Genomic DNA, 27,107 nt, shown 5'->3' on the forward strand with positions numbered 1-27,107 from the left:
ACCTTAAAAATTAACCGACTAAATCTCAAAGCAAGGTTAACCTGCACTGAGTAGGCCAAGCTTAAGTAGCCCACTACTAATGTTAAGCAGGGAAAGTTTTCTTTCTCTTCCCTTGACCCTGGTATCTAATGTGTAGAGATGCTATTTAGCCATCTAGCCATCCTCTGATACACCCTACAGAGACCCAGTCTCTACCTACCTTCAACACACCTAGCCAGAGACAGCGACATCAGTTTTCTATCTGCCTAATAGGCAAATACAAGCATACTTTGCCTTTGACATCTCTCTGCCTCCTCTTCCTGCTTTTGTCTAGCCAAACCTTATCTAGAAAACCAGCCCAGATATTCCTGTCTGGGTTCAGCCTTGACTTTTTGATTCCTTACAGAACCCTCCATTTCTGAATCCACCTCGTCTCTTCCCTTTGTCGCGCCCCGCCGATCTGCTCATTACCTCCTCCTCTATAATATGACTCCTTCTCAATACAGAAAATGTATTGAGGTCTAAGCTCTTGAACTTCATTTGTGATGATAATTCCTTTGTCTACCATGGCTTGACCCCCACTTTTCTGTCTTCTATGGGGCTCCACATAATTTGACAGGCAGCATCCAGGGCTCTACCTTCAAACTTGCTTCAGGCAGGTTGTTTGCTGGGCTTGCCAGGACCTTGGCTTCCATATCATTTGAACTGTGACAGTTACCTCAGTTGATCCTCACACAGGAAGTAGAATAGGGTCTGTAACAGCATTACTTTCACTTTAAAAATAAAGGAGCTGGGGCTCAAGAGAGGCTTTAATACTTGACCAACATCACAGAGAAGCGAAACCTACACTCAAACCCAGGTCTCTCGAATAGGTCTCCTGACTGAAAATTCCTTGCTTCCTCTGTTTATTTCTGTCTCTGAGAATAATTTAATAAAAATTATTAAACTGTAATCTTCTTGAGGATGGAGGCCAGGTCTTTTTGCCTTTACATTTATTATCTCCCAAACATCCAATAAGGGCCCAGGTCTTACACAATATTTTTGATAAACAATTCTGTGGAAAGTATACACAAACAGCAGAATGAAAATATAAAACCAAAGCATGAATGAAGAAGTACAAACATTAACAACATTTACAGCTGATGGTTTTTCTAGGAACAGCTTTTATAGAAAGCATATATTTGAGAAACTGAATTAATCATGGCATTTTAGAGTATTAGAGCCAGATCATAAAAATCTTTATGATCTTCTTATCTAATCCCTCTGAATTGAGAGAATAGCCAACATTTCGGAGGCAATACGGAATAAAAGAATCTGAAGAGTAAATCTTTTTTCTTGATCCTAGAAACCCATTATTCAAGGAAGAAATGTTTCTGGTCACATTTTTCTTGGGACAAGCATTTGCTAGTATTGTTAAGTTTATATAAGTGTATAATATGAGCTGTGTTCATCTATTTAAACATCCAGTGAGTCAATAACATTTTTCTTTTTAAAGAGGCTGGTCTTGAACTCCGGGGCTCAAGCAATCCTCCCCACCTCAGCCTCCACAGTTGCTGGGATTACAGGCATAAGCAACAATGCCTGGCTTTCAATAACTTTTAGACAAATTAATTTTAAATGCTTACATCATGTCTTTTAATTTTACCTCTTTGTGTTTTAACTTTTCTTATTCCAAAATAGATTACAAAAGATGTTGCAGGGGCCAGTCACAGTGACTCATGCCTGTAATCCCAGTTACTCAGGAGGCTGAGGTGGGAGGATCACTTGAGCCCAGGAGTTCAAGACCAGCCTGAGCAACATAGCAAGACTCAGTCTCTACTAGAAAAAAAAATGTTGCCGTTTTGCTTCTTGACTGTGTGTATATCATACAATTACAAACTCTTAAATTCTTGCAGGCTCATTCATTTAGAAAACCTCTTATCTTAGAATACCAAAAAGCAACACTGCCTTTAATAATGACCAGAATATAACACAAATGGTTTTATCTGAGATACTATAAAAGTTATCTTCTTTTGAAACTACTTATATCTGCAACCCAAATAATGTTCCCATCACCGAAAAACTAAACTCTAAAAAATTAGCATATAAGTTGGTTTTCTCTGAGTGATTCCTCTAAGCAGTTTATAAGGTGAGTTAACCTAAGAAAAGTCTTTTTCAGTAATCATAGACAATGATGTTGAACAAGAATATATAGAAATGAAAATTGTGAATTTAAATAAAATCTTAACTATATATAACAGGAATAACAGTTTTGAAACATATTACAGTTGGCTCTCCATATCTGGGAGTTCTGTAACTGCAGATGGAAAATACTTGGGAAAAAAAACAAATTAAAAAATATATCACAACTATTTATATAACGTGTACATGGTATTAAGTATTATAAGTAATCTAGATTGAAAGCATATGGGAGAATGTGTGTAGGTTATATGCAATTATGTCCTCTTATGTAATGGACTTGAGAATCCTGGACTGTGGTATCCTGGAGTGGGGCAGGTAGCTTGTCCTGGAACCAATCCCCCATGGATACCAAGGGATGACCGTAATATGATTTTCTTTTTGCATCTCTTTGCATGACCTTCCTAGCCTGCCAGAATCATCCTTTTTGCCTCAGGGAATTTGGCTTGTGGTAGGAAGAATGTAAAGGAATGAAATGGTTTCATGCTGGGCTTTTACCTATCAAAGTGGGCTCTTGCAGTCCCCAGTGAAGCAATGGTTTTGAGTCAAAGGAATTTCTCAGTTCCCCCAAAGACTCTTTTTAGGATAGCAAAGCTTAGAGAGCTGTGGATTGAGTTTTACAATAAGCCACAGGGAAAAAAAACCTAGGATATGAAACTACGGGAAGACATACACCTGACTAGGGAATTAGTAGCAAGGTTTCTAGGATAGGAGGAAAGATATTCTAAAAAAGGAAGCATGGAAAAATGGAATGTAGAATTTGTAAAAAGCATATAGAATGGAAAGATCTACATAGCAAAGCCCCTATTCCCTCTCCCCAGCTCCCTACCCCAGGCCTAAACCAAAACCACAAATTAGGGCAGGGACTTAGTGAGAATAGGAGATGCCTAAATTGTAAAATTTAAGCAGGCACACCCTCTCAGTATTGCAAGCCTGAAGGGGAGCTCCTCCTCAAAGTCTGTACCCTAGGTGCCTTGCTAGCCTCATCTACCCCAGCCCTGCTACAAAAACAGAGATGTGGTAGTAGAAATATCCTAAGCCAAGAGGAAGAATCACACGCCATAGGTTTAGTGTCCTTTCTCAGGCAGATGCAGGGAAACCTGTGAGCTCTTAGGGGAGCACCAAATTCAGGGCACAATGTGGGAGAGACAGGGCAGTGCCTGCACAGAAGTTTCCGAATGAACTGCCAGGGGGATGAGGGGATGCAAAGAGAATGAAGAAAGAACGGAGGCCTGGGGATGGAAAAGAAGACTGTGAAGGGAAGGAGAGAAGACAGGAGGTGACAGGGGGTCTTTAATTGGTATTAAGTGGGCCTAGGTTACTATCAACACCTGGTGTACAGACACCAGTGCAAGCAGGCCCCTCAAGAAGCTATCATGAACTAAAAGACAACCCAGGGGCCTATATGCACAGGTCTGAGACCCAGTATTCACCAACTACAGGTTGTGTAAATGCCATACGCTAAGGTACCTTGCGGAGAAGGGCAATAAATCAAAGAGTCTGCCCTGGAGCATACTGAGTTTCTTTTTATTGACAAATTTTGTTTTGCATTGTTTACTTTTCCCTTGAAAATCACAGGATGTTATATCATAAGCAATAATAAAAGTTATTCAAAACAAAAAACCCTACATTTCTCTTTATAAATATTAGTGTATTAAATATTAGTGTGTTAGTGTATTAACAGCTCTATTGAGGTGTAACTAACATATACTAAACTGCAATAAACTGCATCAATTTAAATGGATAAGTTTTCAGATAGATACATGCCAGAAAAATCTCACCACAAGCAAGACAATTAACATTTCCACCTCTCATGCTCCTTTGCAATCCCTCCCTTTTTTCATTCCTCTTCACTATCCATCCTCAGACAGCCACTTATTTTCCTTCTATCAGTGATGATTAGTTTCTACTTTCTAGAGCCTTAAATAAGTAGAATCATACAGTATCTATTCTTTTTTTTTTTTCTGGCTTCTGACATTCAGTATGATTATTCTGAATTTCATCCATGTTATTGCTTGTATCAGTAGTTCACTTCTTTTTACTGCTGAGTTGGATTTCATTGTACAGTTATGCCATAATTTATTTATCCATTCATCTGTTTATGGAAATTTGGGTTGTTTTCAGTTTGTGGCTATTAAAAATAAAGCTGTGCATGAGAATCCCCATTGTGGCATGCCTTCACTAACACTTGTGGTGGTTAAATCTTTTTCATTTTAGCCATCTTTATCAGTATGTAGCGATATCTCGTTGTGGTTTTATTTGCATTTCCATAATTACTAATTATTTTGACCATACTTTTATGTCTTTCTTTGTCTCTTATTTGGTTACATGTGTTTTCAAATCTTTCGCCTATTTTTGGGGGGGTTTATTGTCTTCCAATTATTGAGTTTTGAGAGTTATGTATATATTTGCAAACAAGTTCTTTATTAGTTATGTGATTTTTAAATATTTTCTTCTACTATATAGCTTCTTTTCACTCACTTGAAAGTGTCTTTTGAAGGCCAGAAGTAGCTAAGAAATGCTTGCTTAGCTATCTAAGAAGGCTTCTAAGAAGTATCTATGAAATACCTAAGAAATCGCTGCCTAACCCAAGGTCACAAAGAGTTTTATTCTGTGTTTTCTTTGAGGGAGAGGAGTGACCTCTGAAAACTCAAGGTGCTGAAAATCAAAAAGAATTTATTTTGTAGCCAGTTTGTTACTGCCATGAAATATATTTCAAGGTTTTAGCCTCCCAGATGGTGCTTTTGGGATGAAAACAAATTGAAGCATTTGCCCAAGGAAAACAAAATTGACATGTTCAAATAATTTTGAAATTTCTTCTAAAGATTAGAATATATTAACTCAGTTATTATCTTGGACTCTGACTTCTTCTGTACCAGCGGATAACTGAAAGTTGAATATACATACTTCAGTAATGTAACTATCACTGAATGTTTTGTTTTGGGTTAAAATTTTGGGAACAGAAAACTCATACTAGATTTAATTCATTCATCCAACATATTTATGGATACTTACTATGCCAAGCACTGTACTAGGGGCTTTTATCCATTTTCATCTATAAATTTTCTTAGTTGATCTTTCTAATAACTGTGTGCTTTTGGCAAAAGAAACTTCATTTTTAAAGGTTAAAAGTTGTCAAATTCTCACTGTTAGTGAGAGAGAAGCCTCTGAGAATCTATAATCTAGTTGAATAGTCAAGTACCTTGACAACAACAATACCCTAAGATAAATACCATCATAGACATACATTAGCCTATGTGGCTCCCAGAGGGGATCTCTGGGAAGGCTTTTACAGAATGAATAGAATTTTGACAGGTAAGTACTGGGCTGTGATAAGGGGAGGAGGTAGAATAGAAAAAGTAGAGGGGAAATTTTTCACAGAGTCACATTGGCTAGAGAGTGCCTGGTGTGGTCATGGAACAGCAAGTTGCTGTGATTTTTGGTAAGGGGATAGGATGGTAGGAGATGTCAGCATGTGACAGGTTTAGGGGCAAGAAGAGATATACTGTAGCAGGCAACAGGGAGTCAGCAAAAGATTTAGACCAGGAGAATGGCTACATCAGAACGGTGTTTTAAGAAATATTTTTGCTATCCTTAAATAATCTATGGCAGTCTGGGTAGAAGCAGGAAAGAGATTGGAGGCAGGGAAGCTGGGGGAGGCCATCTTGGTAATGCTGGCAGGACGTGGGCAGGACTGGGAACTAACCAGGGGAAAGGGAGAATTTCACTTTTCATACAAAATGTTCTCTCCTAAGCTCTTTTTGTACTCTTTCCTTGGGAAACAACAAAGAATCAGCTAACTGCTTGATTTGAAAGGATTTTTTACCTTTCGATTGATTGGCTTGTTCTTTATTTGGCAACTAAAAAGGGCCTCTTTTTGTGCAGCAGAAAGATATAACCCAAGACGCTCCAGAAAGTCAACTGAGTTATGATGTAAAGAATGGATGTGAGGGAGGCCAATTACTCCTCACCCAGGTACTGGAAAATAAGGAATGGACAAAGAACACTACTGATCAGTAGGAGATCTGGAAAGGATGGGATCAATCGAATTTGATTGGATGGGGTGCTTAATGATGACTCCCCAATTTTAAAACCAAGTGGCTAGAAAAATGGTGGTCTTTCTGTGGGAAATAATGATTTAGGAAGAGAGATAGTATGCTTATTTTAAATAGGTTGAATTGGAAGACGTTCCAATTCAAAAGATAGTCCAAACAATAGGACTTTCATGAGGAAATATCCAAAAGCTGTTCAAAGGCCAGAGATAGTATTCATAAAAGAAGAAAGGGCTGAAAATAATAGTCAAAAGTTGTCCACATGGAGATAAAGCCATGTGCGGTTGTCTATGCTGAGGGATAACATGGTGACAAATGGATGGTGACTAAGGGCAGACTTTTGAGGAAATACAGCAGGAGAAGAAGACCCATCCAGAGAGACAGAAAGGACATAAGGCAAGAGACGTAGAATATGTAGAACTTCAGGGGTAAATGGAAGACAGGCAGAATTGGTAAAATGCAGCAGACCTGTCAATGAGGATGTGGATGCAGGGCCTGTGTTTGGTGACAAAGGATCAATTCTTCTGGGCAGGCTTTCCACCTTCTCCCTCCTGCCCCACTCCAGGCCATCTGGGACTTTACTTTCTCTCTTGCTGCTTAACCTGATCAGAGATAGCATTGATAATGGGTTAGCCACCAGTTTACCCTTTAGATCAAATGTTCTCTAAAAGCAAGGACTGTGGGGCATCATCCCACAAGGTGATACAGGATAGGGATTCGGGGAAAAATTAACATGCTCGCGGACGGAGCAGTGTCAGGAGAGTCAAACTGTAAGGTATTATGGAACAGGAAGATGGTAGGAAATGAAAGAAGCACCTGATCAGAGAAGGCAGGCAGGGAGTTATTAGAAGATTCCATTGAGAGAGAAGCAGAAAGAATACAATGTTTAATTATATGGTAAGAGAGAGTTGTCCATGTCCCTAAAGTGCAGTGAAAGCCAATGGAAAGGAGGGGATGACGATGCAAGAAGAGGCGATGGTTAACTACTGATGCAGTGAGTCTGAGAAAGGACTGGTAAACACAAAGGTGGGGTTAACCACTGACTGAGGGCAGGGTATGAGAGAAGGTGCAGAGAAATGTAGAGGTGAGAGGTAGGCATAGTGAACGGAATGGACTATGAAAAAAGGAAGCCACAGCCTAATGGGAAACAAACAAGAAACCCCACCAACCTTGAAGTTCCGATACTGCCATTTTATCAATTGTGTGACCTGTGGCAAGTGACTTAACATTTTTTTAATGCCTCAACTTCCCTTTTGGTAAAAATGGGGGAGCTAACTTCCAACTCCAAAACCAGGTGCCATTGTCCCACTTACTTGCAAGTGCCTTCTTAGATGTTTCTCTGTTTTTGTTTTAACGTTTCCCTTTCTGGGCAGAGGAGCTTGAAGATGGGCTGGATCTTATTAGCAAAGCAGGAGGGTGGGTCATCTGTGTACGGAGACAGTGATGTCATAAGCCTGAGAGATCACGAAGAGGTTTTAGCAGTGCTGGGCATAGGCTAGAGAAATTAACACAACGTGAATAAAGATTTGCAGGCACCAGTGAGGACCCAAGGGAGATTAGGGAGCAGGGAGGCCTGATAGAAGAGGAATCAGGCCCCTAGCTGCAAAAGTGTGGGGAGGTGTGCTACAAACTTCGTTTTATTTTTATTTATTTTTTGAGACAGGATCTCGCTCTGTTACCCAGGCTGGAGTGTAGTCGCGTGATCTCGGCTCATTGCAGCCTCGACCTCCCAGGCTCAAGCGATCCTCCCACCTCAGCCTCCGGAGTAGCTGGGACAACAGGCCCGCGTCACCATGCCCGACTAATTTTTGTATATTTAGTAGAGACGCGTTTTCGCTATGTTGCCCAGGCTGGTCTCGAACTCCTAGGCTCAAAAGATCCTCCCTCCTCGGCCTCTTAAAGTGCTGGGATTATAAGCATTAGCCACTGCGCCCGGCACAAGCTTCGTGTCTGAACCTGGCTCACCGGTGGGCGTTGAGCGGAGCCCACCCTGGAATCCACTTATCTCGGGAGGTTTGGGGATGGGCTTCAGCGAGTTCGGAGGCCCCAGAAATCGCCCAGATGCACTAATTTCCAGAAGGCTTGCAAGGGGGTCTCAACACAAAGATTAGGAAGCTGTAACCAGAGTTTGGTAAGCCCACCGGGAACGCAAGCCGCCTCCCAGCCTTGCGCCCTGACGCGCTCTAGCAGTGCTGCAGAAACTTCAGGAACTTCGTTTTCATCTCTTCCCCAACGCACGACCTCGGGCTTTTTCTTTTTGTAAACTGCCAAGTGTGGAGAGGCCCCGCCCTTCCGCGCCCAGCCGCGGGGCCGCCCCTGCCTCCTCCCCGGTACTCCTTCCCGGACGGCGCTGGAAGCCCTGGCGGCGGCGGCCCATGGGGCCCTTGGCGCTGCCCGCCTGGCTGCAGCCCAGGTAGGGCGCTCGGCCGAATCCCGAGGGGAGGGGGCGCGGGTGGAGGGCTTGGGGGCGGGAGCTCCCCTCTGCGGCGGGCGGGCGGGCGGCACCGGTCAGCAAGGCGCAGCGCTACCATGCCCAGGCACCCCTTGGAGCTCATGCAGGTATTTGCTAACTTACCCCTCTTGACCACCCTAGGAAGCAGGCTCTGTTATTTTCTCCATTTTACAGTTGAAGAAATGGGAAGGACAGCTGCATGGCTACCCCTGCCCTTGTGAGCCCTTTGCTAGTACTTCCCTCCCCCACCAGGAGCCTTCTCTTGACTTTCTCAGACGCAGAGTTGCGGGGTGATTTTTAGATCTAACAGCCGTGGAAACACCTATCACACATATAGATTTCAGGGCCTAGTTCCGGGGGGGGAACAGATTCAGTCATATAGCGGTAGGGCCTGGGGGTGCATATGTTTAACCCACAAGCCAGGTAATTCTGATACAAGCTGAAGGAGGATTTCCTCTTCCCAAACCCTTTAGCAGTTCCTGCCTTTATGTGTGTGTGTGTAGGGGGGGGTGTCCCCAAATAAAATCATTCTGCCTCCCAGCTTATTTTCCTTGTTTCTAGGAGGTTTCACATCTTCAAGGAGGAGTAAATCTTGACCACACTGGCAGGGCCACTCCCATCACTCTTCTGAACTCCCAGGGAACATTTCAAACAAGTGCTTTTCCTAACTCCCTCAAACCATGTATCTGTCAATCTTCTTAGTCATCTGCCCAGCAACTCACAACACATTGTTAAACCCAGCTTGACTTCCCTTTTCTGGTATGAGCAACTAAACTGCTTTCGATGTGTATCTGATGAAGGAAACTATCTACCCTTGCAAAATGTTAATAGGCAGTGGCAAGATGTTAATACTAACCTCAATCACATAATGTGTTCAAAAGTCAGGTGTGTCCAATTACTGAATTACCCAACATTTGGATTGCTCCCATCCCTACCCCCCTTCAGAACTAAAACACTGTGTCTCAAGTTCCGCACTTAGCAAGCTGAGCTACTGGAACACATAGTGACATGTCAACCACTCTGCACACATGGATTTTTTGTTGTTGTTGTTTTGTTTTTTATTTATTTTTGAGAACAGAGTCTTGATCTGTCGCCCAGGCTGGAGTGCAGTGGCACTGTCTCGGTTCATTGCAGCCTCTGCCTCCCAGGTTCAAGTGATTGTCCTGCCTCAGCCTCCCGAGTAGCTAGGTAGCTGGGATTACAGGCATACACTACCACATCCGGCTTTTTTTATTTTTTATTTTTTTGTAAGTTGCCATGTTGGCCAGGCTGGTCTTGAACTTCTGGCCTCAAGTGATCCAACCCGCCTTGGCCTCCCAAAGTGCTGGGATTACATGCGTGAGCCACCGCACCCAGCCTGTTTTGTTTTTTTAAAGAATATTCAAAGTCGCCTTCGCAGTGGTGTCTTTTATTCCTTGGTGAGCAGCAAGATTAGAACTTTATCAAAGATGAAAGCAGATTTTGAAAAAGCACTATATTTGGTTTTAAGCAAACTCACTATACAGATGGTCCATGACTCACAATTTTTTAAACTTTGTGATGGTGTGAAAATGATATGTATTCATTAGAAACCGTACTTCAAATTTTGGATTTTAATCTTTCCCCAGGCTAGCGATGTGCAGGTATGATGCCCTTTCATGATGCTGGGCCGCAGCATCAGGCCACAGCTCCCAGTTGGCCGCATGATCAGGAAGGTAAACAACCAGTACTCCACAGTGCACTGTGTTGCCAGATGATTCCGCCCAACTGTAAGCTAATGTAGGTGTTCTGAGCAAGTTTAAGGTAGACTAGGCTAAGCTGTGATGTTCTGTAGATCAGTTGTATTACATGCATTTTCAACTTATGATATTTTCAGTTTATGATATTTTCAGCTGATGGGGTGTACCAGGACGTAACTTCATCATAAGTGAAGAAGCATCTGTACTTACTTTAGCAGGTAGTGTAGGCTATGGCTCCCTTCAAAATCTGGTATGTACTTGGGGGTAACCAGATAAAAGACTGATATGGAACAGTTTTCTTTTGCTTTCTCAGGTTGGCCAGTACATTAAAGGATATGTGTACAGTGATGAAAGGATGATTATAAAGAAGTGTTTAATGGTATTTTCCTGTATTTATAGGTATAGGAAGAATGCATATCTTTTCATCTATTACTTAATCCAGTTCTGTGGCCACTCTTGGATATTTACAAATATGACAGTCAGATTCTTTTCATTTGGAAAAGGTAAAACTCCAAAACAGTTTTTTTATTTTTACTTTTTAATCCTTGTTTTCACCTCACCCTGCTTATATTAAATTTCTACACACCTCAACCTTCTAACATCCTTCTCTAAAATTTGTATTTTTCAGCAACCGTGTTTATTGCAAAACCTTCTTGGGGAAGGGGGAAGGTGGGATAAGTAAGGGAAAGGGATTTGGCTTCCCCCTGAGTAGGCAGTTTGCCTGAAAAAAGAGATGGATGGCACTGGGGTGGTATCATTTCATTGTTCCTTTTCCATTCTGTACCAAACCTTAGCAGATTTCTAGTGTTTTGAGGAAATCTTAGCATAACATTTTATGCAGAGAAATCAGGAATGAATCAAATTCTTCCAGTGTTTGTATTATTCCCCAGGTTTGAAGTAACTGGAGGCTACTAGTAAGTGAAATACAAATTTTATATTCCCCAAGACTCTATTTGGTCCCTTTAAGAAGTAATATGTAAATGACATACTCTGTAGAGGGCTAACCACTTATATAGGAGTCAGCATTAATGGTTTAAGTCATAAACTTCCTCTAGTTTCCTGAAAAGTAAAGTCACTGTTGGGTGACTAAATGACTATCAAAATAACATTCTCTTCATGTTCCATCCGCACGTGGGTAAGTGTCCTCACAGTTTACAACTGTTGAATGACTTGACAATCTAAGCAACTGCTGGCTTCAGCTAAAAACAAATGTTTAGAATGTAGCTGGGAAAAGTCATGCTGTGCTCATCATTTCAGACGTGTGTATCGTAAGGAAGTTATTCTACTTGCAAGGTCCCATAAGCTATTTTATGTTGCTTTTTCTTACTGAAAATCTACAGATATATTCTCGCCTTTGTTAAGGACCTCCAAAGATATAACCTAAGGCTTGAGTTTCAACTACAAATGTTGAGAGTTTTCAAGCACAGAAAAACACAGGTGATGGGAAAACTTGGTTTATGTTTTTATTAAAAAGCCATCACTTCTAGCCCTTTGAGGTTTGCTGAGGCAGTGCAGGCATATTACATGTCATTGGCAACACAAGCCATGGACTGTCTTATGCTGTCTCACCTTTCCAGTGAGAAAAGTTGCCTTAGCGAGTATTTCTTTTTCTTTTCTTTCTTTTCTTTCTTTTCTTTTTTTTTTCTTTTGAGATGGAGTTTCCCTCTTGTCGCGCAGGCCGGAGTGCAATGGTACGATGTCACCTCACTGCAACCTCTGTCTGCCAGGTTCAAGTGATTCTCCTGCCTCAGCTCCCTGAGTAGCTGGGATTACAGGTGCCTGCCACCATGGCTGGCTAATTTTTGTATTTTCAGTAGACACGGGTTTTCACCACATTGGCCAGGCTGGTATTGAACTCCTGACCTAAGGTGATCCGCCCACCTCAGCCTCCCAAAGTGCTGGGATTACGGGCGTGAGCCACTGTGCCTGGCTCGGCGCATTTCTTTCTCAGTTATTATCCTGCCATTACAATTGTAGAAGCTACTTATTACTAAAGAAACACAACCGATTCATTCAGGAGACAGACTGAAAACAACTAAGTGTGGCTTCAGTACAATTTTTGAATCAATGTATAAATTATGTAAGTAGCTCAACAGAAACCTGAAACCCTGAACATGTTAGACCTGCTGCCTTCTTCCTTCACAGAGCTGTGTAATTCATAATGCTCTGGTACAGCAAGTGCAGGGCAGTGGATAAGAGCATGGACTGTGTGCTTCAGGAACCATCTCTGAAATGGGGATGATTATAATAGTGTCCATCTTGTGGAGCTGCTGAGAAGAGAAAACCTTACTGCTCAATAAATTATTATTGTGTGAAACATCACTGGGCAGTAAAGAGAGCAAAATCTTCCCTACGAGTTCCTAAACATGGCAGGATTTCATTTTAAAACTTAAAGCAACACATTTATTCTGTGTGGAGGAACATTTGTTTCCCTTCCATTTCAGCTGCAAGTGCACAGTATTTCATTTGAACCCTCTGCAATGCAAACCCCAAAAGTCCTGATCAGAGGCCCAAGTTCCAGTGTTTAACAAAATCCAGAAAAGCACTAACCAAATATGTATAGAAACAAAATCCTAGATACATATGTTATTTGATATCATGGCATTATTAGTGTCATTTCCATAAAGTTTCTTCAAAATCATTTTTTTCTCATCTTTGTCATTTTCTTGTCAAAGAAGCTGTGAGCACATAGTGTCTTTAACAAGCTCACTTCTATTTACATTTGAGGTGGTCTAGATTCTAGGAGGTTACTCTTATGTGGGGATTGCTTTATAATCTTATAAGTGGGGAATAAACGCTACATGTATGTTTGGCCATGAAATCTTTCTCAAGTTTCGATTTCTTTTTGGAACAGGAACAATTAAAATACACTACAGTATGAAGTGCGTTTTTTCTTTGCATTGTATTGTTAATAACTTAGTAGCCTACTTAAGGAATTTTTCACATGTACAATGAAAAAGGAAGTGAATAATCTCCATTTGATTTCAAAGTGCTGCATAAATTTGGGTTATAATCCAGTTTTTTCTTACTATATCTGCATTTTTAACCCACGGGACACAGATTCAATGGTTGACACTTTTTATGCTATTGGACTTGTGATGCGACTTTGCCAATCTGTATCTCTCCTGGAACTGCTGCACATATATGTTGGCATTGAGTCAAACCATCTTCTCCCAAGGTTTTTGCAGGTAGGTTTGAATCACATTATTATTATAGAATCTGTTTCATATTTGCATTTTTTCTATTTACAGCTTCTCTTGACTTTATGGCAGTTAGAAAGCCAACCCTTGTCTTAGGTCACTGATAAGGAGAATTAATTTCATGGAAGGACAACCTTATTGTAAAACTGCCCAATTAGAATAACCAGTTGGAAACATTGAGGGCAGTGATGCTTGCTGATCTTGCAGCACTGCGTTGGTCCTATCCTGGAAGGAGATTTCGCAGCCACTTGCTCCCCTCACTATGTCACTGCCTGGGGTAGTAGAAGACAATGATAAGGCATAGGACTGGAGACTTAAGTTTGAAGCCTGGCTTTTCTGCTTACCACTATGGGATCATACCACCCACAACCATTGGGCTGTTGAGGGAAAGGACACCACAAATAATACCTGGCAAAGAGTAGATGATTAAAAAACAAAAAGCTTCCTTCATCTACATCCAGAGAATAGAGTACTCCTAGGCCATTTCTTGCTCATTCCCTCTTTTTTACTAAACATCAATGGAAAGAAGAGATCATTTGTGTTTATCTAGTACAGCATCTAAGCATAGACTTGGGGAACACACAGACCTGGATTCAAATCCCAGTTCTACTTTGCACTAGTTGTATACATTTAAACAAGCCATTTAATCATTCTGAACTTCATTTTCTCATGTGATATGAAAATAACATGTATCTTATGAAGTAATTGAGAAAATGGATAAGTTCCTGGCACTTAGTTAAGAATACAATACTCGGTAGCTATTATTACTATTTTTTTTAACTATTCTTTTTTCCCTCTTCCATGCCTCTAGCCCTAGATTACCATGTTCTTTGTAAAGACAGGTTGAAGGAAGATGGGAAATTTACTAGTAGTGACTCCATGTAGAAAATCATTGCTGGATAAAGGCAAAAAAATAAAAATAAAGATTTTCTGTAGACTTTATATAGTTCATATAGTTGTCCCTTTCTTATGGGACAGTAAAGATTAGGCAACTATAAGAACACACGTTTAAAGTCTACAGAAATAGGTATCCACATGAGTATAATTTTAGGTATCCTCAAAATAAATTTGAAAAATTGATAATTTTGACAATTTCACATTGTAAAAATAATGAAAATGTCAGAATTTTATGTTGTTGCCAGCACCTAGCAAAGTGCTTAGAATGTAAATGTACACTTTAAATTTTTGTTAAATGAAAGAGTGGCATAGATCCTTATATTAAAATTTGTCTAAAATATCATGAAAGCTTAAAAGATATATATAGTATAATCCCAAGGAGCCTTTTAAGAACTGAGCATTACAAGTTTATGGAATATTTTAAATTTTGCTTATTAAGTAACAGTAGGGAAATAGTATCCATTAGGATAAAGACATTTAAAATGTTGAAATATCAAATGTAAAATAAAAGTTAGGGTAATGGTGTATAAACTAATAACGTAGTAGTCAGTTAACTAGCTAAGACCTAGATGGAATTCCCTTTAATATAGTTCCTTACAAAATAAATGGGGATACAGATCTGTCCCAACAGCACCATAGTACCTGGGAGCAAGATTTATTGGTGTTTATTACTTATTTACAATGTGGTGTACTTTGAAACAACCAAAATCCATATAGTACCAGCATCCCATAATGCTAATCTTGGAAAATAGAATTAACAACTAACGTTAAATAAAAGTTGTGTTCTATTACCTGGAATGATTTTGCTTGGACTATGACTAAATTCATCTAAAATCTCAGTTACGTTTTCTATTGGTATTTTTTAAAGGACTTTTTACTTTTTTAGGCTAAGTGGCTGCTATTAGTTTCATGGTAAACATTTTCAAAATTAAGAGTAGTGTTATTTAATTATTGCCAGTGTAAAGAATGTACCTAGAGGGAATAGATAATTTTGTAAGGAAGAAAACTCACTGAGCACCTTGAATGTGCCTAGACAATGTGCACATATGTGCTTTACAAAATTAGGCTTGTTTAGTAATAGAAATCATTATATAACTTAGAAACCTGATTTCTTGGAGTTCCAGGAATTTCAGAATATACACCTGAGTTTAACCACTGCTAATTAAAACTTTAATGGCTTACAGAAATATAACTGTAATCAAAGAACCAAATCTTGGTTTGGCAATTTAAACATAGTGGCAAATATACATTGACACCTTTTATTCAAAGGCGAGTTTGCAAAATCTGATGTTAGCGGAGTACAAATGATTTTTAAGTCTTCAGTTACTGGGAGAGATAAGTCAGAGATCACTGTGTTAGGGAAGAAAATTATTCTCATCCTGAGCTGAGTATTATCAATTTTTGTTGTGATTGTTTGGCTTCCTCTTTTTATCTCTTTTGAGATTTTATTTGGCCCCTATTTCTTTTATTAATTTATCATCCTTTTTGTGGTTCCCACAGTGGAAATGGTGTTGGATAAAGGTTCAGAAACATGCCGTTGTGCCCAAAGTTTCATTTTCTCCCTCCTTCCTATATTAGAGTTATTTAGACAATTAGAATTCCCTCATTATGGGATGGCACTGAGGCCCCTGCTTTAAAATAATGAAACAAAACTCTCAGATTGTGTAATCATTCTTGGTTTTCCTGTTTCCCCATTTTTAAATGAAGAAACTGTAGTTAAGAGAGTGGCTGCTTTTAAGTAAGCTAAAAAACCATGTCAATACAGTTGTGATGTGATTTTGATAATACTTTCAAGAGATTGTTAAGTGGGCCAGGCGCAGTGGCTCACGCCTGTAATCCCAGCACTTTGGGAGGCCAAGGCGGTCGGATCACGAGGTCAAGAGATCGAGACCATCCTGGCCAACATGGTGAAACCCTGTCTCTACTAAAAATACAAAAAAATTAGCTAGACGTGGTGGCGCACGCCTGTGATCCCAGCTACTCGGGAGGCTGAGGCAGGAGAATCACTTGAACCCTGGAGGCAGAGGTTACAGCGAGCCAAGATCGTGCCACTGCACTTCAGCCTGTGTGACGGAGCAAGACTCTGTCTCAAAAAAAAAAAAAAAAAAAAAAAAAGATTGTTAAGTGACAGCTGAATTCTTCCTGGGGGGAGCTGGTCCTCCACAATATCTAGAGAACTAATTCCAACCAATAGTAGGAACTGATTAGCTAGTTGAGCAACTGGCATTACACATATCAAGCAGTGGTGGTGTGTCCACAGGGGATAGGTTTGTTTTTGTTCTGTGTTTCTGTTTCTTGTGCTTTTGTTTCTTGTGCATTTATTTTTAATTTTTTAAATTATACTTTAAGTTCTAGGCTACATGTGCACAGTGTGCAGGTTTGTTACATGTGTATACATGTGCCATGTTGGTTTGCTGCACCCATTAACTCATCATTTATATTAGGTATATCTCCTAATGCTATTCCTCCCCCCTCCCCCGACCCCACAACTGGCCCTGGTGTGTGATGTTCCCCATCCTGTGTTCAAGTGTTCTCATTGTTCAATTCCCACCTAGGTGTTCAGAACATGTGGTGTTTGGTTTTCTGTCCTTGCAATAGTTTGCTCAGAATGATGGTTTCCAGCTTCATCCATGTTCCCGCAAAGGACATGAACTCATCATTTTTTATGGCTGCATAGTATTCCATGGTGTATATGTGCCACATTTTCTTAATCCAGTCTATCACTGATGGGCATTTGGGTTGGTTCCAAGTCTTTGCTATTGTGAATAGTGCCGCAATAAACATACATGTGCATGTGTCTTTATAGTAGCATGATTTATAATCCTTTGGGTATATACCCAGTAATGGGATGGCTGGGTCAAGTGGTATTTCTATTTCTAGATCCTTGAGGAATCGCCACACTGTCTTCCACAATGGTTGAACTAGTTTACAGTCCCACCAACAGTGTAAAAGTGTTCCTATTTCTCCACATCCTCTCTAGCACCTGTCATTTCCTGACTTTTTAATGATCACTATTCTAACTGGTGTGAGATGGTATCTCATTGTGGTTTTGATTTGCATTTCTCTGATGGCCAGTGATGATGAGCATTTTTTCATGTGTCTGTTGGCTGCATAAATGTGTTCTTTTGAGAAGTATCCACTCATATCCTTCACCTACTTTTTGATGGGGTTGTTTGATTTTTTTTTCCTGTAAATTTGTTCTTTGTAGATTCTGGGTATTAGCCCTTTGTCAGATGGGTAGATAGTAAAAATTTTCTCCCATTCTGTAGGTTGCCTGTTCACTCTGATGGTAGTTTCTTTTGCTGTGCAGAAGCTCTTTAGTTTAATTAGATCCCATTTGTCTATTTTGGCTTTTGTTGCCATTGCTTTTGGCGTTTTAGTCATGAAGTCCTTGCCCATGCCTATGTCCTGAATGGTATTGCCTAGGTTTTCTTCTAGGGTTTTTATGGTTTTAGGTCATACGTTTCAGTCTTTAATACATCGTGAATTAATTTTTGTATAAGGTGTAAGAAAGGGATCCAGTTTCAGCTACTTATGGCTAGCCAGTTTTCCCAGCACCATTTATTAAATAGGGAATCCTTTCCCCATTTCTTGTTTTTGTCAGGTTTGTCAAAGATCAGATGGTTGTAGATGTGTGGTATTACTTCTGAGGGCTCTGTTCTGTTCCATTGGTCTATATCTCTGTTTTGGTACCAGTACCATGCTGTTTTGGTTACTGTAGCCTTGTAGTATAGTTTGAAGTCAGGTAGCGTGATGCCTCCAGCTTTGTTCTTTTGGCTTAGGATTGTCTTGGCAATGCGAGCTCTTTTTTTGGTTCCATATGAACTTTAAAGTAGTTTTTTCCAATTCTGTGAAGAAAGTCATTGGTAGCTTGATGGGGATGGCATAGAATCTATAAATTACCTTGGGCAGTATGGCCATTTTCATGATATTGATTCTTCCTATCCATGAGCATGGAATGTTCTTCCATTTGTTTGTGTCCTCTTTTATTTCGTTGAGCAGTGGTTTGTAGTTCTCCTTGAAGAGGTCCTTCACATCCCTTGTAAGTTGGATTCCTAGGTATTTTATTCTCTTTGAAGCAATTGTGAATGGGAGTTCACTCACGATTTGGCTCTCTGTTTGTCTGTTATTGGTGTATAAGAATGCTTGTGATTTTTGTACATTGATTTTGTATCCTGAGACTTTGCTGAAGTTGCTTATCAGCTTAAGGAGATTTTGGGCTGAGACAATGGGGTTTTCTAGATATACAATCATGTCATCTGCAAACAGGGACAATTTGACTTCCTCTTTTCCTAATTGAATACCCTTTATTTCTTTCTCCTTCCTGATTGCCCTGGCCAGAACTTCCACCACTATGTCGAATAGGAGTGGTGAGAGACGGCATCCCTGTCTTGTGCCAGTTTTCATAGGGAATGCTTCCAGTTTCTGCCCATTCAGTATGATAATTGGCTGTGGGCTTGTCATAGATAGCTCTTATTATTTTGAGATACGTCCCATCAATACCTAATTTATTGAGAATTTTTAGCATGAAGGGCTGTTGAATTTTGTCAAAGGCCTTTTCTGCGTCTGTTGAGATAATCATGTGGTTTTTGTCTTTGGTTCTCTTTATATGATGGATTACGTTTATTCATTTGTGTATGTTGAACCAGCCTTGCATCCCAGGGATGAAGCCAACTTGATCATGGGGGATAAGCTTTTTGATGTGCTGCTGGATTCGGTTTGCCCTGTGCATTTTTAAATGTTTTACACACACATCTTTATTTTGACACCTAGGGAGAAACCATTATGAATTTCTAAAATTACATATGAAAGGAAAGGAAAAAACCCATTGACTAAAAGAAATAATCATTTAACTGACATATTTTACTTTTTATACACTTAGAGGAAAAGGGCAAAACCACAGCGTAGCTATTTATAGACTTCCAATTTTTGAAATAATTACACGACAATAAAAATCATATAAGAAAATATAGTAAACTTTGATACTTTTACTTTTTAAAATGCAAAGTTAAAATGGTCCAAAAGAAGCATAAAAGAAATGATAATATAAATCAAAACTAGGTATCTCTCTTCTCCAATCCCCTCCTCCGAAATGAGCTTGCATACTTTATTAGCTTAGAAAAAAATGTTGAATTGGAAAACTAGTTGATTTCCGTAAATTTAATCAAAACAACTTGACTTTTATAGTACAGAAACACTGTCAACCCTGAAATGTTGATTTTGAGGGGCTTTGTTCAGTTTGCTTGTACAGAAGCCTGAGAGGGAGATTTTTATTCATACTGCTTTAGGATGTTTCAACTCAAGAAGAGGGGAAAATAGCCAACACTAACCTTTGTGTCATAACATTAGACTGATATCCCCTATAGGAAACCCGATTACTCCATCACTTTTTGAGAAATGCTTTAAATGCCAATATTTCATTTGTAATTGAATTAAAATGATTCAATTACACATCCTTCCCTCTGTGTCATAACAAACACTCCTGCACTATTAATTTTACATTTTTACTCAATTTTTAAAATTTCTCAACCAAAACACTAAAAACTAATACTCCTAAATTATTGTGCTTACAGAGATTCCATTTATGAACCCAAATCACATAAACTGTTTCTGTATTTGCCAGTAACACTTCTATTTCTGATGAGGGCAAGCAGGGATCTGTTTGTCAAAAATCCCTCTAAAGATTTCACGGTCACATACTCTTAAGAGAACAAATATGAAGGAATTCCCAAAGGAATTCCTTTTTGCCTTTTAGGCAAAAAGCCAGATTTTACCCTAATTTATTTTTAGCTATGAAGCAGGTGCTTATTTGCATTGCTAGACTAAATAATCTGACTTTATTAAAATCACATTTTTGAGCTTGGAATAGGCTTATATTGTTAGAGAAGAAACTACCAAAGATAGTGTTGAGTTGTAACATTCTCCAAATTTTGAAGCCCCCTGAGGGTGAATTACATGTCCAGTTCACTCTGTAGGTAAGATTTTAGAATCTTCCTGTTTTTCACATTTGATCCATGTGTGATAAGTATAAAGCTATCTTTCTAGTGTAATTTTACAGATGCTGAGATTGAATTTTTTTAATTCACAGATAGTCATTATCTACATAGAAAAATGTTTTCCTGTAAATACACTGTAAATCACTACATTAAAGTATATTTAAATATTTATTTTCCTAATCATAGCTTACATTTATTTGGGCGTTTATGTGTGTCAAACACTTTTCTTAGTTCTTTACATGTATTAACTTATTTAATCTTTACAACAACCTTTTCCTGTATATAATAATTACTGTGTAACAATAGATGCTAATTATTATCTCTGGTATAATTACTTAACACAGAAGTAAATTATGCAAGGTCACATAGGTTTTGTATATTGTAGCAGACATTTAAGCTCTTTGGCTCTTGAGCTCTCAACTATTATGCTACATTTGTTTAGTGTTCCACCAAGTATAATATAAATATCATGAAGGCAGGGGCTTGGTCTTGTTCACAGCTATATCCCCTGGGACCCAGAACAGTGCACTCAATAATTATCTATTGAATGATGAATAAATAAAGAAACAAATATAATTATTTAAATGCATTTTTCTTATAGAAGCATGTAATTGGTAGTTTTTGAATATATAAAGATAGATTTCTGAAGTTCTCAGAAAAGTTCAGAGGATTGAGAGTTTAGATTTCCATTTTAGTAAAATAGTAGTCTTTTAGACTAAAACTAATTTTAAGATTCTAGAAATTTTCCCTGTAGTTAAAGTATCATTTTTACCCTCCCATAGCTTATAAATCAAGTGCTACCTGCCATTTGTAAAGTAACAACTTAGTTTCAATTTTTGCTCAACCTGGAGTTTAGGATTCCCAAATAGAACATAAAAATGCCCAGCATTTTTATTATATAGTTATCACACTTTTGAGTAGATGACATTATCACTATGTTTAATTTAACCCAAGTTGTAGGATATTTACTATACCTTTTACTCTACCTGTTTGAGTTGTACTAAATAAGACCATTTTCTAGTAATTTGTCATATTTTCACAGGATTTGTTAAAAATGACAAAGGGCTAAATTCTTCCAAGTGTCAAGCTCTAAATAACTGGTCAAATGGTCATATTAAAGAAGACTGATAAATATTAAAAGCCTTTTCTTCAAAATTGTTTTGGTGTTAAGAAAATCAAGGAGGCTTCTGTTTTAAGGCTTAATTTTTAAGGAGAAGCTTTTTTAAAGAATAGGCTATAATCTGGATACTAGGTGATGGAGTAACTCATATCAAGTAACAATGGTGAAAGAGTCTTAATATTTCAGGAATTTGAAGTCGTATTGTCTAGATATTGATTCCAGACTTGTAGGTAAGTCACTTTCAGTTGGTAAAATGCATGTCTTTTGTAAAACGCCTATAACAATAATAGCACCTACTTCTTAGGGTCATTATGGAGATAAAATGAGATGGTGTATATTTGGAACCTGGCACAAGGTAAACAATAAACATTAGCTTTATTTCAATTTAAGAACATCTCTGCCTAAATTTCCCCATTGTATTGCCGTTGAATGGTCAAGTTAGAGTTGAATAACCATCAGATGATTTGTTAACTAATTTGATTGACACCGAATATAGAGGGAGTCTTCACTCGTGTGTATGTGTGTTGTGGTTTGGTTTGGGGGTCCATCCTCTTGCTGCTTTCTGTGCAGCTGGGATTTCATCGCTACCTTGCCACAGGCAGTGAAGTGATGATTTTCAACAGGGTGAGTTTCATCATGCAGCTCCAGTCTCTCCCTTTTAGGAGATTTTCCCCTCTGTCCTCTTCAATTAAGGGATGACCTGACATCATGGATAGCTTACAACTCTGGAAACCAGGAGACTTCGGATATATATATGTTTTCAGGTCTGTTCCCAAATTCCTTATTTCCAAAAAGGTGGGGCTGGGCTAGTATCAGAATGTTTTATCTAGAGGAGACCCTATAGATCATCTTATTGAAAGGTGTCTAAGTTTTTTGAGTAGTCAGCCATGTAATTAGAAATCTGTATTTTACTCATGTACCCATTCATGTATGTGTATCTCCTGAGATTTCTAGCAAAAACTAGAAGGTTTTCCTAATAACCAAGCACTGATCAAATGTAAGAGAGGTAGAGCCTAAGAACTTATTTGCTGCTATGATCGTGTATCTGAAGGCTGAAAGGTGTCATGACATCAGGGTTGAATTGTTCAGTAATTATAATTGCAGTTCAGTAGAAATTATAGAAATTAAATCAATAGAGTATTATATTGTGAAGAAAGACTGAAAAAAGAAAAACAGCTATGTAGATAGCGTCCATGGTTTGACTAAGGTTTGAATCATATCTAATTCCCCTTAGCCAAGCATAGACCCTCTTGACTCACCACTGTAGTCATGTCGTAAACATGCCAATATAGCTTATACACGTGGATTTCTGATCACGTGGCCCACTGTTGGCAAATCTTGGATTTCTTGGCACTCGGTGATTTTCCAGGACTAGCAGCCTATAAATGCTAAGTCACAGGTTATCCCAGTCTTTTCTCCTTGATCCACTTTAAAAATAAAGAAAAATATAAATAATTCCCCTCTTTACTGCGAATTTGACTGTTCAATCTTAAGTATATTTTCCTTTGACCATTAAGAGCAAGTAAAACATTCTATTAAAAACACACAAAATACAGAATGTACAGGATATATTAATATAACATAAGAAGGCACTTTATATTTAGGTTGGGAAAAAGGAATGTATTTTTTTATTTTTTGAGGCTAGTAATTGGGGCTAAGCCAAAAATGTGTGAAGTCTCAATGATTTGTAAATGCTGACTTGGAATATATTGAATTCTTTTCATTTTCCGCTAGCTTATAAGGGTTAGGATTATATTACTCCCCTACCAAAAAAAAAGAAAAAAAAAAGCTACAAGTTTCTCTATTGGATGGAACTGAAATTTCTCAGCCTGTCATTCAAAACCCTTCACAACCCAGCTCCAAACATGTTTTCAATTTCATCTCCTTTTATTCCCTTCTATGCACCCTCCCCTCTAGCCCCCCAGTGGTTCACATTACTCCCCTAGGAGCCCTACATTTTCATACCTCTGCCTCTTTGCTCAGGCTGCTCCCTTTGCCTAGGATGCCTTCTCTTATACCCAGTCTACCTGACAAACTCTTATTCATTTTTTAAGATCCAACTTGGATGAAATGAAATGTAGCATGTCTTCATTAATCTCTTTGCATTCTTTCTCCAGGCAGAAAGTATCTCGCTCACCTGTGCTCCCATATCTAGCACACACTGTGCTGGCTATTGTTCAGTTCTCCCACCACTGCTACCCTCTCTGGAGCAAAGACTGTGTTTTCATTTTGGCATCTGACACACAGTGGACACTCAGTGAAGCCTTGTCAAAGTGACTAGAAATTCCTGTGGCAAGAAGCAGGGAAATATCCTGATTCACATAAAATATATGTCATGTTTTCATTCATTATATATTATTTGTAAAATATAGACAAATGAGGAACTGAAATTCAGCCATAACCCTACTCTCTCAGAGGGAGGCATTGTTAACAGTTTAGTATACATATTTCCAGCTAAAGAATACTTTTGAAAGGAGATCTGGTTTTTAAAATTAGAAAATTACCTACATAGCCTAATAGATGTCCTAATTTCTGACTTTGCTGTTTCTTTGTTAGCTCACAGAAAGAATAATCATCCTTTTTGTGGTGATCACCAGTCAAGAGGAAGTCCAAGAGAAATATGTGGTGTGTGTTTTATTCATCTTTTGGAATCTATTGGATATGGTCAGGTAAGAAGGCAAAATAATCTCTTAAAACAAGGCTAAATTGCTTTCTGCAGTGAAACCAGTACTAGCAGTAACCAGAGGTTACTTGGTACGAGAGAGGAAAACATATCCCCTTTTCAAATTATTTTATCTTGATATGGAAATGTATTTTTAGTGTTCTCCATAATGGGCATATCAAAGATAATGAAAACCTACCGGGGTATTACAAGAGTAAATCAGCACATTCAGGTTTCTGCAGAAGGCTTGGCGTAAAACCAACTTGGAATAACCCTCAGCTGTTTCCTAACAAAGGCATTCCTCACAATTGCTTTAGTATGGTTGCTTTAATAAGCAAAGCAGGTCTTTTATTATATCACCAGAATTTACAGTTAGTTTCTGTGCATTCAAGAATCTTTTAAATACAGGGCCTCTCAGGAAGAAAATGCACTCTCACATTCATTTACAATTCCAGTGGGTTCAAATGACTAACTTAAGTCCTTTTACTGCTAATTCTAAAACTTTGCAGTGAGATGTGCCTAGTCTTACCTCTACAAGTGGTGGTGTCAAACAGTCCCCTTTGCTCAGTGAGTGCTTATGCCTCACTCTGGGGAGGTGTCCTAACTGCTAGGTCAGCTTTCCCAAATAAGAACCGTCCCTCCTACTTGAGAGATCTGGATTTGAATAGGTAACAAAAGAGCCCTAGTTTGTTTTTTAGCCAAGGGTATGTAAATTTTTTTATTACATTGTCAATAACTTAACTGAATTAAAATATGTTTAAATAATAAATTGAGTCCTAGAGTGAATTAGAATGAAATCTTTTGTTGAAGTAAAATGAATTTAATTATGTATATAAATTAGTAATTTTTCATTTTTGAATTGATAGTTTAGTGGACTTGGGGCAAACTTCATGGACTTTTGTAGCCCATAACTTCTATTCATGAGACAATGGAACATCATTTGGGATTGAAGCTTTCTAGTATGTTACTCTTGGCTATACTTACTCTTTCAGTGTCAGAGAAGCTCAATAAATACATTGGAGAACAAAACAACATTTGCGCTGAAAGAAGTAGCATGCTGTCATAGGAAGATTTTTGGACATAGAGGTAGAAGATCTCTCTAGATGAAACCCACCTCCACTACTTACTTGCTAAGTGATGTTGGGCAAATCACTTAACCTTTCTTATTTTAATAACAGCTTTATTGAGATATAATTTATATACCATAAAATTCACCCTTTTAAAATACAAAATTTGTCAGTTTTAGTATGTCCAAAGAGATGTGCAATCGTCACTACTATCCTAGAACATTTTGATCACCCATAAAAGAAACCTTATACCCAATAGCAGTCACTCCCCCTGCCCTCTTTCCCTCAGCCCCTGAAAACCACGCATATGCTGTCTCTATGGATTGCCTATCCTGGAAATTTCATATAAATGGAGACATCCCATATGTGGCCTTTTGTGACAGGCTTCTTTTACTTAGCATAATGTTTTCAAGGTTCCTCTGTGTTGTGGCATGTGCAGTACTTCATTCCTTTTTGGGCTGAGTAAAATTCTATTGCATTGATTTACCACTTTCTGTGTATCCACTTATCAGTTGATGGACATTTGGCTGGTTTCTACTGTTTGGCCATGAGGAATATTGCCATGAACATCCATATACAAGCTTTTGTGTGCACATGTTTTCATTTCCCTTATACCTAGAGTGAAATTCCAAGGCACCTAACTTTTAGAAACTTTTTTTCCTCTGTAAAATGGGGGTAAACTTATCATCCCACCCTACCCTAGCATTATTTTTCCTAAGTAATGAGCAAGAGACTTCCTCAGCCTGAAAAAAGCATCTATGAAAAATCCATACTATCATGACAGTTAATGATGAAAGACTGATGCCTTCCTCCTAATATCCAGGAACAAGACAAGGGCATCCACACTTGCCACTTATATTCATCATTGTACTGGAAGTTCTATCCATGGCAATACGGCAGAACAGAAAACAAACAAAATGGTATAAAAGGCATCTATCCAGGCTGGAAAGCAACAAGTAAAACTATCTCTATTGGCAGATGACATCTTATACATAAAAAAATTATCAATATGTAAAAATGAATTATTTTTTATATATTTGCAATTAACTACCATAAAATGAAATCAAGAATACAATTCTGTTTACAGTAGCATAAAAAGAATAAAGTGCTTAGGAATAAACTTGACAAAAGATGCACAGAATTTATACATTGTTGAAAAAGCATTGTTGAAAAAAATTAAAGATCTAAATAAATGAAAGGACATCCCACATGACTTGAAGACTTAATATTGTTCAGATGGCAATATTCCCCAAATTGATCTGTAGATTCAGTGCAATCCCTATTAGAACCCAGATAACTTCATTGCAGAAATTGAGAAACTGACCCTAAAACTCATATTTAAACTCCAGGAACTCAGAATAGCCAAAACACTCTTAGAAGAATGTAGTTGAAGGACTCACTCTTTCCCATTTCGAAACTTACTACAAAGCAATAATTAAGTGTGGTACTGTGTAAGGATAAATCATGGAATAAAATTGATAAAGATAAACTCTCACACATTTTTGGTCAATTAATTTTTGACAACAATGCCAAGACCATTCAGTGGGGAAAGAATAGTCTTTTTCAACAAATGGTGCTGGGACAACTGGATATACACACACAAAAAAAATGAAGTTATCACTCACATATAAGTGGAAAACGAAACTCTTTGAAAAAAAATAGTAAATCTTGATGACTGGATTTGGCTGTGGATTATAAGGTACACAACAAAAGAAAAAAAGATAAATTGGACTTCATCAAAAGTGGCTTTTCTTTTTTTTTTTTGAGATGGAGTCTGGCTCTCTTA

General features: G+C 38.5%; 1 protein-coding gene across 2 annotated transcripts in view; it reads left to right on the plus strand.

Moving 5' to 3' along the window:
* The first annotated feature begins 8,515 nt into the window (after positions 1–8,515).
* HACD4 (3-hydroxyacyl-CoA dehydratase 4) overlaps positions 8,516–27,107 on the plus strand; it is a 28,007-nt gene continuing 9,415 nt past the window's right edge. The window contains exons 1-4 of one of the 2 annotated variants that reach the window (XM_054502386.2): positions 8,516–8,622; positions 10,779–10,882; positions 13,440–13,567; positions 24,149–24,261. In XM_054502386.2, coding sequence (XP_054358361.1) covers positions 8,585–8,622; positions 10,779–10,882; positions 13,440–13,567; positions 24,149–24,261 — 383 coding nt within the window. In that variant the 5' untranslated portion in view covers positions 8,516–8,584. The remainder of the gene's footprint in view (positions 8,623–10,778; positions 10,883–13,439; positions 13,568–24,148; positions 24,262–27,107) is intronic. The other variant, XM_054502388.2, reaches the window with a different exon arrangement.

The sequence above is a fragment of the Pongo pygmaeus genome, chromosome 13 (genome assembly GCF_028885625.2).
Source record: "Pongo pygmaeus isolate AG05252 chromosome 13, NHGRI_mPonPyg2-v2.0_pri, whole genome shotgun sequence".
Classification (NCBI taxonomy): domain Eukaryota; kingdom Metazoa; phylum Chordata; class Mammalia; order Primates; family Hominidae; genus Pongo; species Pongo pygmaeus.